The sequence below is a fragment of the Tursiops truncatus genome, chromosome 13 (genome assembly GCF_011762595.2).
Source record: "Tursiops truncatus isolate mTurTru1 chromosome 13, mTurTru1.mat.Y, whole genome shotgun sequence".
In the NCBI taxonomy this organism is placed as follows: Eukaryota; Metazoa; Chordata; class Mammalia; order Artiodactyla; family Delphinidae; genus Tursiops; species Tursiops truncatus.
Window position 1 is genome coordinate 9885801 of NC_047046.1, and position 14432 is coordinate 9900232.

The window sequence follows — 14432 nt, forward strand, 5'->3', positions numbered from 1 at the left end:
ATTCACAAAATAGAAATAGACTCACAGACATAGAAAACAAACTTACGGTTACCAAAGGGGAAAAAGAGGGGGAAGGGAGAAATTGGGAATTTGGATTTAACAGATACACACTACTATATATAAAATACATAAACAAGGACCTATTGTATAGTACAGGGAACATTCAATATCTTGTAGTAAACTATAATGGAAAAGAATCTGAAAAAGAATATACATATAAAGCTGAATCACTTTGCTGTATACCTGAAACACTGTAATCAACTATACTTCAATAAAAAAATAAAAGCACAACATCTGAGCAGGAAAATAAAAAACTGTGTTGGAAGAAAGGTAGAGAGGTGGGTCTTTAGGCAAGAATGTTAGGGATGAAACACCCTGCATTATTACTCTAATAGCAACAACGGATCAACTCATTAAAAGTGAGAACCAATGTATCATTAAGAACAGTATTTCCCGAAGTGTGTTCTGTGGCGTATTAGCCTGAGGATCAAAAGATGCTAGGCCACATGCTTAGTAAATGTCCCATGCTATACTGTTCCAAGAGCCACAGGAAACAGCGGTTGGCCAAAGGCTTCACAAGACCTCCAAGGAAAGCAAACAGTTCACTTTTGCTTAACTTAGCATTTGACTTCTCAATATTCCCCCGTATTCCCTACCCTTTTTTTATTGATAAAACTTGTTTATATCAGGCAGAACCAGTTGTTTGAGAAGCATGGTTTTGGAAAATATGGTTTAATCCCTGAACTTGCAGAACTGGAGATTTCAGATATATTCAGGCTCCTGCTCTGAAGGCATCGTACTTCTGGATGAGCAGCTTTGAACTGAAGAGTGTTAGTTGAGAACAGAAATCAATTTCCAAAGGTGGACCCCTGGCCTGCAGTGTGTGGGGTGCTGGTGAGCTCCAGATGAGCCAGGAAAGCTATCCTTGGGAACCAAGCCTTGGCTAACTTCTCAGCAATGCTTGGCATTAGCCTGGGTCTCCTGGATATTTTCCAAGAAAGTTTTGGCAGAAACACAGAACAGAGAGGGGAAGGGAGTGTAATCCTCAGAGATAAAGGTAGGAACAAATTTCGGCCTCTGGAGCCATTCATCCATCCATCCATCCATTCATTCATCAAGCATACATTACTTATCAACACTGTGCTAAGTTCCTGGGGCTAACAGTGCAGCCGCAAGGGGTGCAGAGAAGGAAAGGTACTCTGAGAGAAATCTGGTCAGAGTATAGTGAGTACAACCTAGGGTGAGGGCAACAGGGCAATCAAGAAGGGCTTCACGAAGGAGGTGACTTTCCAGCTGAGCTTTGAAAGAGGAGTGATATCTGCATTTTAACAAGAGCTTCAAGTGGCTATATTTTGAGGAGCACTGTTCTAGGATATGAGTCCTCCTACCTGGCCTTCTCTTGAGGACTAGTTGAAGGTGTCCTTCAAAGTCATCGTTAAAATTCATTACAAGTCATGGATAAAGAAGGTGTGGTAGATATATACAATGGAATATTACTCAGCCATTAAAAAGAATGAAATAATGCCATTTGCAGCAACATAGGTGGACCTAGAGATTGTCATACTGAGTGAAGCAAGTCAGAGAAAGAGAAATATCGTATGATGCCTCTTATAGGCAGAATCTAAAAAGAAATAGTACAAATGAACCTATTTACAAAACAGAGACAGACTCACAGACTTAGAGAACGATTTATGAGAACAGACTTATGGTTTCCAGAGGGGAAGGATGCGGGGAAGGGATAGTCAGGGAGTTTGGGATTGACATGTACATACTGCTGTATTTAAAATGGATAAGCAACAAGGACCTACTGCATAGCACAGGGAGCTCTGCTCAATGTTATGTGGCAGCCTGGATGGGAGGGGAGTTTGGGGGAGAATGGATACATGCATACGTATGGCTGAGTCCCTTTGCTGTGCACCTGAAACTATCACAACATTGTTAATTGGCTATACTCTAATATAAAATAAAAACTTAAAAAAATTTATTACAAGTCAGACATAGTTTGCTTATTAACGAATGGCAAACTGCACCTCAACCATGGCCTGCTTTGCCAACTCATCTAATAGCTGCTGTTTTGTTATCTGGGCAATGTTTAACAACTTTGGGAGGGACTTTCTTTTTTCCTTAACAACAACAAGAAAACCTTTTTATTATGTAAACTTTCAAACATATTAAAAAATTAACAGAATAATGTAACAAAACTCCACGTTCCCATAACTCAGCTTCAACAACCACCCATTAGTGGCCAATCTTGTTTTATCTATATCTCCCATATTATAACAAAGCCATTATAAACTTTTATCAGTAAATTAAAATGTTTTCTTTTCTTTTTTTTTTTTTTTTTTTTTTGCGGTACGCGGGCCTCTCACTGCTGTGGCCTCTCCCGTTGCGGAGCACAGGCTCTGGACGTGCAGGCTCAGCGGCCATGGCTCATGGGCCCACCCGCTCCGTGGCATGTGGAATCCTCCCAGACCGGGGCACGAACCTGTGTCCCCTGCATCAGCAGGCAGACTCTCAACCACTGAGCCACCAGGGAAGCCCTAAAATGTTTTCTTTTACAGGAACACACAGATTATCATCTTGTACCTCTAATAATCTAGGACTCATTAGATTGAAAGGACCTACTGAAAGGATCCTAACAGCAGTTTAAACTCTATGTTCCCAAATACCAAATGTCAGTGGCCACCCTCTGCCACATATTGGGGAAACTTATGAAAGTAGCCATCCAGGCAAGGGGCTGCTTGGGTGAGGCGCATATCTAAAATTTATGGGTATTGGGGCTTCCCTGGTGGTGCAGTGGTTAAGAATCCGCCTGCCAATGCAGGGGACACAGGTTCGAGCTCTGGTCCTGGAAGATCCCACATGCCGCGGAGCAACTAGGCCCTTGTGCCACAACTACTGAAGCCTACGCGCCTACAGCCTGTGCTCTGCAACAAGAGAAGCCACCGCAGTGAGAAACCTGTACACCGCAACGAAGAGTAGCCCCTGCTCGCTGCAACTAGAGGAAGCCCGCGCACAGCAACGAAGACCCAATGCAGCCAAAAATAAATAAATAAATTTATTAAAAAATAAAAATCTATGGGTATTTATAATAGAGCTTTCCAACAAAGCTGACACAATTCAGGCAAGGTCTCTGTCACCTGAAACCATCTTAACACTCTTCAGAGCTTCAAGCACAGGAATTCATAAGAAATAAGTCATAGGTGTCCATAATATTAATAACCTATTTCTCAGATGACAATGATGTGGAAAGAGCCACAGAAAGAAGAGAGAAATCACACTGAGAGACCCAACGAGCTACAATATTTAGAGCTTCAACGTGTAAGCAATGTAAGCCTCCTGGGTCAGCTACCTCGACCAAGATCTGTTATTTCCAAGTTCTGCCTTGGTCACTGAAAACAACAACAAAACCCAAAACAAACAAACAAAAAACCATCAAACCCCCCAAAAAACGTACACAAAAAACACCCCCTTCTAAACCTACTGAAGTCCAGTTGAAACACAGCGTTGACGGATGAGCCCTGGTAGATAGAAAGAATGCCCAGTTTGGTTTGTCTTTCATCCTGTGGATATTTACTTTCTTTTTGACCACAGACCTTGTCTTCTAGAGCAGGTGTGGTCAGGCTCTGGGCAGGACTGTGGCTTACTGTGCCAGCCCATGTCCAGATAATGGATTTTGACAATGGCTTCAGATCAATCATCCATTATCAACTGCATCTTCTGCTGGTTTATGAGACCTGTTGCCTTGTTTTGAGGATTTCTCTTTGCCTTTTTTTTTCTGTGCTGGAGCCATTTTCTGGATCCTGTGTCTTTCTCTTTCCTGATTTACTTCCTTGTATTCAGGGAGCACATCCTCCCATAGCTTTCTGAGAAAAGGTATATGTCAGATGTTTTTTTGAGGTCTTGAATGTCTGAAATTAATATTTACCTTTAGACCACAGCAGTTATTTATTCCAGTGACACATTTACTGGTCACTGTTTTTATTTTTTATCAAATTTTGCTAGTCTCAATAAAAACAGAAAAACTGCTACTGCTACTGGAAATGGTAACGGCTTGTATCCCTAAAATATCTGCATCATCATCCTTATTGAGTTCACCATCATCATCATCAATACTTATGAGTTCTAGCTGTGTTTTAGGTAATGCCATGAAACCATTTAACTTCTATCGTTTAATCTCCACAACAGCCCCTGAGTTGGTACTGTCACAACCCTTAGTTTACAGGGTTGAAAAATCAAGCCTCAGAAAGATTGAGACAGCTGCATGAAATCACAAATGTAGCAAAAAGCACAAAAGGATTTGAACCTCGCTGGTTGGTATCTAGACAGATTCTGTTGGTGTGAGGGACAAGTTCTGTTGGAAGAAGGCTTATAATTCACCTAATTAAAACTCATTGGCTATTTTGTATCCGTACTTTGAGTGACTGAATTGGTTCAACTATGCAAAAGACTGTATCATAACATCATAAAAAATGGAGGCTCGGCATGGACTCACTTCCAGTCTCTTGAGCCAGGCAGCAAATTCCAGCTACAAAACCAACAGGCTAAATTTGCCAACACTCCTGCAACTTGCCTGGAACCTCTTTTCTTCCAGAGGGCAGAGACCTTGCCGATCTTATTTACCACTTGACAGAGGTAAAGGAGTATACCAATGCCTGGAATAGAACCTGGCATATAATAGGTGCTCAATAAATATTTGTAGGATGAGCAAACATTCTTTCTCCAGGGTAAAAGCCATGTGGATAGTCTCCAGCATTCTATCTTTCGGATGGAATAAACAGAGATAGCCAGGGATGAGCGGGACCACAATGCATGAGGCCTGAAAACCACCCTGGGCTTTACTTTCCAAGCCATGTGCTGCATCTGTGTGGAGGAAGGGTGCCATTTTCAAATTCACATGTGCAATGGGGGCTGGCAATGGCCCAGTCTGGGGGAGATTCTTGAGATATGTGTCCCTGAAATTGAGTACAGTTAAGTGCACTGCAACAAACAGACTTTCAGTACTTGGGGGAAGCAAAGACTTTCATGTCCCTGCCTCTGACAATGCTTGACCCACCAGTGTTTCAGTACAACAAACCATATTGTACTGATTCTCATGGGTGGTGCACTGCCTCACAACCAGGACTCTGTTAGCTCTGCACGGGATGGTTAAAAGAGCACAGATGCCCACAGCTTGAAGAACACTCTTCTCCAATGTATATTTTTCAAAGTAGTTTTATTATCCCCTAGCACCTACTTCACCTCTGCGATTTTACAGAAGACTTCTCAGGCTTGGTTTAATAAATAAAGATATCGATTGTTTTGAGATTGCTGGCTCTTTTTACAGTTCTGGGAACTAGTTATACGGAGCCTTGTCAGTATGCATCATCTCCCAGTGTTTACTGATCGGGATGCTATTGAGTTTGGGGTAGGTCAGTTCTTCATTCCGGTGACAGCCTCCAGCACTGTAGAATATGAATACTCTTAGCCCCTCCCCAAATGCCAGTAGTGCCCCAAATCACTGAGATACACAAATACTCCCCAATATGTCCAGGTGCTTCCATGGGGAATAGCATCACTATTTAGTGCCTCAATTTATCACAAATTACAGATGAGTAAGATCTGAAAATAGCCAGGATTGAATATCACAAGACTCCCTAGGGAAAGAACACACCTGGCATTTGGTGGGCCACCTTCCTCTTACACACCCTTCCACTTCCTCTTCATCCTTTGGACTTTGGAGTTTTTATTATGAAACCTGTCAAATCAGGATGTGCACTGTTTCAAAGGGAAAAAGCTTCCAGTACCTTAGAGGGAGTGCAATGAGGAGGGTGTAGGAAGCTGTTTCTAGAATTTGGATTTCATTAATTCGATGTTCTGTTTGTTTTCATACATGGCATATGATGTTTCCAGATTCCAAATCTATCCATCTGTCTATTATTGCCCGTACCTAGCACAAAGCTGGTGGCTTGACACGCTTTTCTTCTGTTTTATCCTTACAACAGTTTTGCCTCCACTTAAAACACCTTTTACATTCTCATTTTCTAGGTGAAGAAACCAAGGCTTTGAAAGGGTATGGAACTTGGCCATAGTCAACTTTCTGACTCCAGTGTCTACTTTCTGACAACAGAATGGACTCTTGCTGTAAATCTAGTGAAAAAGTCTTGGTGGAGGGAATGGGGATGAGGGGGCCAGAAAAAGCTTTCTATTCGAAACACGTACAAGTCTTATCCCCCAGGACACACCAAGTAGCATCGCTAGCGTCCAACCTGTCACCACCCGCTGGAGTTTTAGCTCATCTCAGATGAATGTGGGGTGCGGGGAGCCTTTGCAGGCAGTTGGGAAAGGGGTAAATCGGCTGTCGATTCATTAATAAACCAGGACAGAGTGTGGACACCAATACCAGCCAGAGAGTCTGCTGCTGCCTGGAGAATGTGGCTGCTGCATCCTCCACCCTGCTTTGCTGCCAAAAAACAAAAAGAACCCAAGACCGGATATCTTGGGAGAGGAAAGGAGGAAACTGGCTGGTTGGTCCAAAGGAACCTGAAACGGTGGTCCCGGGGCTCCAGTACAGGATAGAGCAGCAGGAGTAAAACAGACATTGTGATCCATTAACACCATTCATTCAGGCATTCATTCAGGCATTCATTTTGTAATATTTATTGGGCATCTACCACCTGTCAGATTCTCTTCTAGGTAAAGGTACAGCAGCAAAAAGCAAGCAACAAGCAAATATCCCGGCCCTCAGAGAGCTTATATTCTAACAAGGGGACACACACAGTAAGCACATTAATAAGTGAAATAATATATCAGATGCAGACGAGTGCTCTGGGCAAAAACTATCGGGGAAGGGAGAATAGAGCTTGTGGGGGTTTGATTTTAAACAGCGATCAGAGAAGCCCTCAGCCAGTGACAAGTGAGGAAAGATCTGATACCTCCACCATGCTGGGCACTGTGCCAAGCGGGTCACACTTTATCTCATTAATACAACAACCCTAAGACATATGGCTTTGATTATTCTCATTTTACAGACAAAGAGACTGACGTTAAGAGAGATGCATACAGCTAGTCAGTACATGGTGGCACTGGGATTTGAACCCAGGTAGTCAGAACTTCAGCGGCTGAACGCTTGAATGTTGGTGCAGATAGCGTACAAACGGGGTCTGAGAGAGGGCAAGCTGCGCGTGCAAATGAGGTCTTCGCGTGTACCCACGAAGCGAATACGGAACCACCCACGGGCAAGTGAGGGCGGGCTTGAAGGGGGGAGGGGGGCGGCGGCTCTTGATCTTTACTGAGCTGAATCCGGACTCTCCCGGGTCTGCGGCTGGAGAGTTCGGTCAGGAGAGGTGGGGAGGGAGCTCAGTGCAAGGGTTGTCCCGGGACAGTGCCCGACCAGCTGCTCCAGTCAATAAGGTTAGGACCTCGCGGGCGCTCCTTGCCCTCCCGGTGGGGTTCGCACGGAGCTCCTACCTGGGCGGAAGAGGGCGGTGGAGGCGAGCTTCGGAAGGGGGGACTGGAACGGTCAGAGAGAGGCGCGCAGCTCGGGAGGCCAGCGCAAAGGGCGCGCGGAGCTGCACGGGGCGCAGGAGTCCCCAGTGGGTTCCCGGGAGCTCCCAGGCCGTAAGACCCAGCGGTGGAGGGGCGCCTGGGAGCCCTTGGGGGACACCAAGAGAGGCGGGCATAGGGCCCCGCGCAGGAAGTGAGAGAGGGACTACGACATGCTGGGGCAGAAAGAGTAAAAGGTGTGCTCGCACACTGCTGGTGAGAGGGGCACAGGGGTAGCCCAAGAAAGGCCTGGAGAGCGGGCTTACTGGAGAGCGGGGTCAAAGGGTGCCGAAGGGAGCCAGGCAGAGGGAACTGGCGTAGGAAGAAGTGCGAAGGGACGGGAGCCGCAGAGAGGGCGTGCTGAAGTGTGGGACCAGGGGCCTAGAGGACATCGGGGATCGCCTGGGGACCCTCAGAGAGTGGCGGAGGCGGCGCTCCGGCGCGGCAAAGAAAGGACTCCGCGCTAAAAGACAGAGACAGTGCCACGCCCTGGAGAGGCCGAGCCCCGGCGGGGCGAAGAGCGGCGCGGAGCCTGCGTGCTCAGGGGACGGGGCGTGCTGCTGCCTGTGAGGGTGGCGCGCTTTGAGGCTCCAGAAAAACGGGTTGAGAAGAATCGGATGGGTCCCAGGAATGTCGGAGGAGGCCGGGAGAGAAGCGGGAATGTCCGGGGAAGAACCTCCCCGGGACGGAGAGAATGCACCACGGGCGCTGCTGGAAGAAGTGAAAAGCGGGCCTGGGGGAGGCTTGGGCCGGGCTCTGAGAGCCACAGGGAGCGCAGTGGCGGCGCTGATGGTTGGGGGGAGAGTGCGGAGAGCCCGAGAAAGGTGAGCAGGGGCTGCGGAGGACAGAACACCCCCGGTGCACGCGGGGCTGTGAGGAAGGGAGCGGCCGAGGGCGGAGAGTGCGAAGAGTCCCCAGGAGCGGCCCCCAGGAGGGGCTCTACACGCCCAGGTCTCTCCTCCCTGGCTGCTGCGGGCCCTCGTTCACTCACCATGATGGAGAAGACTAAAGCCACGATGTTGATGGGGTACGCGGGGCAAAAACACGAGACGATGGCGAGCCACAGGTAGTTCTTGGGCATGGGCACGTCCTCCTCGGTCTTGTCATTCTCAGTGTTGGCCTCGGGGCTGCTGTCCAAAGCCCTCTTGAAGTCCGAGCTGGGAGCGGACTGAGACATGGGCGAGGCGCACGGTGCAGGGAGGCGGTCGGCGCGGTCTGGGGCTCTGGCCACGGGCTCCCGGTGAGTCGCTGAAAAGCCAGCGGCGCGGGGCTCCAGGGAGACGTAACCTCACCCCTCCGGCGCCCTTCACTTGCACCCGCCTGGCCTCAGGGACCCAGGCCAAGAGCCTCCGCAGGAGAGGGAGGGAGGGAGGGAGCGAGGGCGTGGGGGAGGAGATAGGGAGCCCGCCAGCCTGAGAAATAGGGGGAAGGCACTCCTTGACGACACACCCAGGGCCCAACAGGCAGACACCCAGACTCACACCTAAGAGTCCAGAGTAAAAGGAGGCTCAGGGAAGGGAAAGCAAAGACTCTACATTGTAGACTGGCTGACCTACAGGCTGAAGATGACCAGCTCATCTTTTTAAGCAGCTGAATTTGAATACATTCAGCGTCACAGCAGACGACACAGCTCTATCCAGTTGGCTATCCAACCCTACCGAGGTGCCCAAAGACTTATTACTTCCTCTTGACTTTAAGGATTAGCTTCCCCTGCCCCATCCTCCTTCTTCTAAGACTTTGAACATTGAGCCCCACTGATTTCCTTAACAGGTGGGCAGGGAACAGGGTGCTCAGTTTGGGGCCGAACCCTTCACACACTGCACAGGGGGCCTCTGGAGACTGGAGTGGAGTGTAGACAGGCAATGGGCACCACCCGGTCAGGGCCTGCCCCGGTGCCCTCCACTTTCCCCCAAGCGTGGAAACAAGGAGTCCTTCTCCGCTCCACTTTCCCACCTACAGGAAAGAGAGAAGCAGATAGATCTAACTAGTGTAGACAACCCAGGTGGTTACTGGGATGGAAAGGAGAGACAGGGATCCACTTTGGGAACTGGGGTGAGGATAGCAATCATACCAGTATCTGGGCAATTTACGAAAGACGGTATGGACCAGAACTGGGGCTCCGAACCCAGATAGAGCTGGGAAGTCATCACATCTGAGTTGACTGACCTCAGGAAAATTCCCTCACCTGACTGAGCTCCGATTTTTTCATCCAAAAGAGGCGGAATAATGAGAGACCCTGCCTTACAGGGATGTTGTAAAGACTATGAGACTGCATGTCCAGCCACGTGATCCTAAGGGCTCAATAAATGTTAGCTATTATTAGAATGATATTTCCCCCAAATATAGTCGTTATACAGTATCTCAAACCCAATATCCCTTGTTGCAAATATTTCATGAAAAATCCAGATAGTCTCAGCTGGCAGGGTCACAAAGAAGTGCAAATAATTTTAGTGTGTAGAGTCTCAAAAAAAGTTGCTCACACCATCATACGGAGAGATGAGGTGAGAAAGTATTACTCATCTGCTTGGCTTTCCCAGAACATCACTTGATTATCTGGGATGCTCTCACTCATTTCATGGGCCACAGTGATTTGAATATCTACCTCCCTCACTGGACTGCAAACTCCCTGAGACAGGGAACTGTCTCGCTCATCTTTGTGTCAGCCCTTGGTACAGTATCTGGTATTGTGCTTAGCATAGCTTGCTGGGTGAACGTATAAAGATGAAACATCACCTATATGTGGAATCTAAAAAAAAGATACAAATGAACTTATTTACAAAACAGAAACAGACTCACAGATACAGAAAACAAACTTATGGTTCCCAAAGGGGATAACAGGGGTGGGGTACGGAGACAGAGATAAATTAGGAGTTTGGGATTAATGTATACATACTACTATATATAAAATAGATAAATAACAAGGACCTACTGTATAGCACAGGGAACTATATTTGATATCATGTAATAACCTATAATGGATACTGAAAAGGGATATCTATCTATCTACATATCTATCTGAATCACCTTGCTGTACACCTGAAACACTGTAAATTAACTGTACTTCAATTTTTAAAAATGATTTAAAAAATGATGAAACAGTACAACAGTACCTTTCCCACCATGCCTTCTCCCCCATTTTGGTTGGTTAATCAAGTGAGAATAAGCCAGAGAACTAGATTCATCTACTGAGCTCTCAAGTAAGCCTTCACCTTGGCTGTTACCTCTGCCTGGAATGGTGTTCCCCAAGACTGTCACATGGCTGCTCCTTCTATGCCTCAGCTGTCAACTGAAATGTCACTTCCTCAGAGAGACAGGGAGCTCTTTAGGTTTATCTAGTGTAGGTCCCCATAATTATTATACATTTTACCAGCTTTTTTTGCGGGGGGGGGGTGACATGTATCACTATGGTAATTTACTTTGTTTACTGGTTTGCTGTCTGTTCTTTCTCGAGACTATAAGCTCTGTAACCTGTTCAGGGCTGTGTCTCCAGCACTTAGAATTGTCCTGGTACGTACCAGGAATGCAAGCAGTAGTCTTGAATGAATGGATCAGAATTACCTGGGAGAAATGAAAAATGATTTCCGGATCTTGACCAAGATCTATTTGAATTAGAACTTCCCAGGGTGGCACCCCAGAAATCTGTATTTTGAATGCCTGAGAAGTCCGTATTTTTAGAACACTCCCCAGTGATTTTGACGGAACGGAACGTTTTCCCAAATCCCAATACGGTCTCTAGTTCGCAGGATGTAGGTCTGGATCTTTAGTTTTTAGGTTGCCTCTGGTGCCTCACACTCAGCATGTCAAATGTGAAAATGTCCTCCCCAAGAACCTGCTTCTCAAGGCTTGGTCCTTGGCTAATTAACCTCCTCCCCGGCCAATCCTCTCCCCTCACTATGCCCAGTTTCAAGGGCCTTTTTTTTTTTTTTTTTCATTTTCATTTCTCAAGGAGTACACCTAGCCTCTTCCTATCCTTCTTCCCGGACTGTATCCCTCCCTCTCCTCACCTTTTGTCTCCTCATTTTCAGAGCCCATCACCTCATGTATTTACCTCCTGAGAGAGTCCTTCCCTGACCATCATATCTAAAGCAGGCTTCCATAATCTTGTTCTCCATCCTTTTATCCTATTTATCTCCTTCACTACATTACCACAACCAGAAACTGTCCTGTTTATTTGTTTACTAGTTATTGTCTGTCTCTCCCACTAGAAGGTAAACTCACAAAAGCAGAGATTTTTGTTTGTTTTGTTCACTGTGGTGTTCCTCGTGCCCAGTTCCTGGCTCTTAATAGGTGTTCAGTAGATATTTGTTGACTCAATAAACTGTGCATGTAGTCATCCAAGTTAGGAACTTGGAGGGCATTATTACTCTCTTTCCTTCAGCTTCTACATGAACAATTCATCACACCCTACTGATTCCATGTCAAACATGACTCTTCACTCCATCCTTTTTGTTCCCATCCCCATGGCCAGTGTTCTAGTTGCAGCTCTTATCAACAATGGAAAGGCTCCAATGGTGGCTGTATGAGCCATATTTGTGATGTGAGCCTGGTGATATTAGTTGGTGTGACTAAGCCCAAGGATTGGGTACCAAATGGAATTTTGCTGTTTCAAGGTCATGAACTGCACCATCCACTCCAACCCACTTGTGTCATCCAGGGAAATACACACAAAAAAGGGGTTGTTGACTCAGCATAGCCCATCTCCTCTGTCAGGAAAACAACTGTTCAACACCGGTCCAGCACTCTGGAATCACCAAACATTTACTGAGCACCTACTGTGTGCACTCAATGCACTCCCTACATGCATCATCTCATTTAATTCCTACAGCACCATTTGTAAGATATGTGGAGAGGTTTCTTTTTTTTTTTTTTTTGCGGTACGCGGGCTTCTCACTGTTGTGGCCTCTCCCGTTGCGGAGTACAGGCTCCGGACGCGCAGGCTCAGCGGCCATGGCTCACGGGCCCAGCCGCTCCGCGGCATGTGGGATCTTCCCGGACTGGGGCACGAACCCGTGTCCCCTGCAACGGCAGGCGGACTCTCAACCACTGCGCCACCAGGGAAGCCTGAGAGGTTTCTTTTTACAGCTGAGGAAACCTAGGATCAGATAGGTAAACTATCTTGTATAAGGCCTTATAGCTGAGTGGAGGTGCCAGGATTTGAACCAGGTCTAAGATACTTGTTCAGCTAGCAGGTCCAGGCAAGAGAGGTAGTTTGACATCTCTGAAGTTTGCTGGAGTTATTATATTCTGCTCAGGGAAGATGGATTAATAGTTTGTTGACTGGTCTAAAATACAGCAGTGAAATCGCCATCACTTGAAACATTTACCATTAGATTGAAAAGAAGTGCCCATACCAGAAAGTGCAATGTATATGGCGTTGATTCTTGAGGGATGCGTTAGACCACTCAGTAGGGGTTTCTAGCTCTAATTTCCTGAGCTTCACTAATTTTCTCTTGAGAGGTCAATTTATTGCTCTTGAATGAACCCTACTGGCTGACTGCTTAATAATGTGGAAATACCTTCCCTCTTTTAAAAGGAGAGAAGAAAGTGACTTCCTAATAGCCAGCGTAGGAGAGGGAAAAAACTCACTCCAGCTTTCTAGATCCTGAGGTAGCAACTTACCCTTTTTGACCTTTGAAAACAGTTTTACTTCCAAATGTAAAACTAATATACCTTCATTCTAGAAAAGTAGGGAAATGAATAAAAGCGTAAATAAGACGAGATATCACCTATATCCTACCATCCAGTGTTAACCACCATGAAAATAAGGGAATATTTCCTTCTAATCCTCCTACACGTTATATCACTATTAACGTTCTTTGCAGCTATTTTCATAGTCTGCATCGTTTCCTGTTAATTAGATGGATTATTACTTATGTAACCATTCCCTGATAATTAGCTATTTAGGTTCTTTTTAGTGGGTTTCTGTTGTTACACAAAGCATGAAAAATGCTGTGATGGACATCTTGTGTACCCAGGTATCAGCATTTGTGATCGTTTCTTTATGACTCACGATTTTACAGGGTAGACGTCTGTCTTTGAAAGGCAAAGAAAACAGACTTGCTGGTTGAGAAATTATATTATAAGGTATGTACCAAAGGTAAAATTAAAATGTAGGCCAAGGAAACAATCACAGATTCAATGGACTACAGAAATGAGATGACTCAAATGAGATGAAATGAGATGGATTCAAAGAACAACTTCTCAGGCTTCCCTGGTGGCGCAGTGGTTGAGAGTCCGCCTGCCGATGCAGGGGACACGGGCTTCTGCCCTGGTCCGGGAAGATCCCACGTGCCGTGGAGCGGCTGGGCCTGTGAGTACCACAAAAAAAAAAAAAGAAAAAGAAAAAGAACAACTTCTCAATGCCAAATGTATCCCTAGATCTACAATATTCAATGGGGTGATGTTGAATGTATGCTTTTTGATGTTAGTTGTATCTAGGATTCCATAATAGAGGAAGGGAGGGAGAGGGAAGGCGGGAAAGAGAGAGGGAAGGAGGGAGGGAGGGAGGGAGGGAGGGAGGGAGAGAGAGAGAGAGAGAGGGAGGGAGGGAGGAAGGGGGGGGAGAGAGAGAGAGAGAGAGAGAGAGAGAGAGAGAGAGATTGATTGATTGATTGAGAATCTGCTGATCTGTGAAAATGCAAGAGAAAGGTTCCAGATCTTCAGGAATGGTAAGAAGTTGAGTACATTTGCTGCCAGATTCTGCATTAGTCTCAACTACCTGGCTTTAGCAGTCATAAAGTAACTGCTATGGTCTCAGGGCTTTGCTACAAAAGAACAGTGCCTTTTTGGCTAATATTATTAGAAAACCATTTACGTTTCCAATTTCCAACAAGTTTGATCCTCTCACAAGGGGGAAAAATGAGCAAAACAGGGGAGAGGGAGTATGAGGGTGAAACAGATTCTGTCCT

At 46.2% G+C, this 14432-nt stretch overlaps 1 protein-coding gene across 1 annotated transcript in view; it reads right to left on the reverse strand.

The window, feature by feature from the left end:
- Positions 1-10082, reverse strand: part of TMEM233 (transmembrane protein 233) — a 39331-nt gene extending 29249 nt beyond the window's left edge. The window contains exon 1 of the mRNA XM_033837897.2: positions 8516-10082. Coding sequence (XP_033693788.1) covers positions 8516-8701 — 186 coding nt within the window. The 5' untranslated portion in view covers positions 8702-10082. The remainder of the gene's footprint in view (positions 1-8515) is intronic.
- Positions 10083-14432: the final 4350 nt, after the last annotated feature.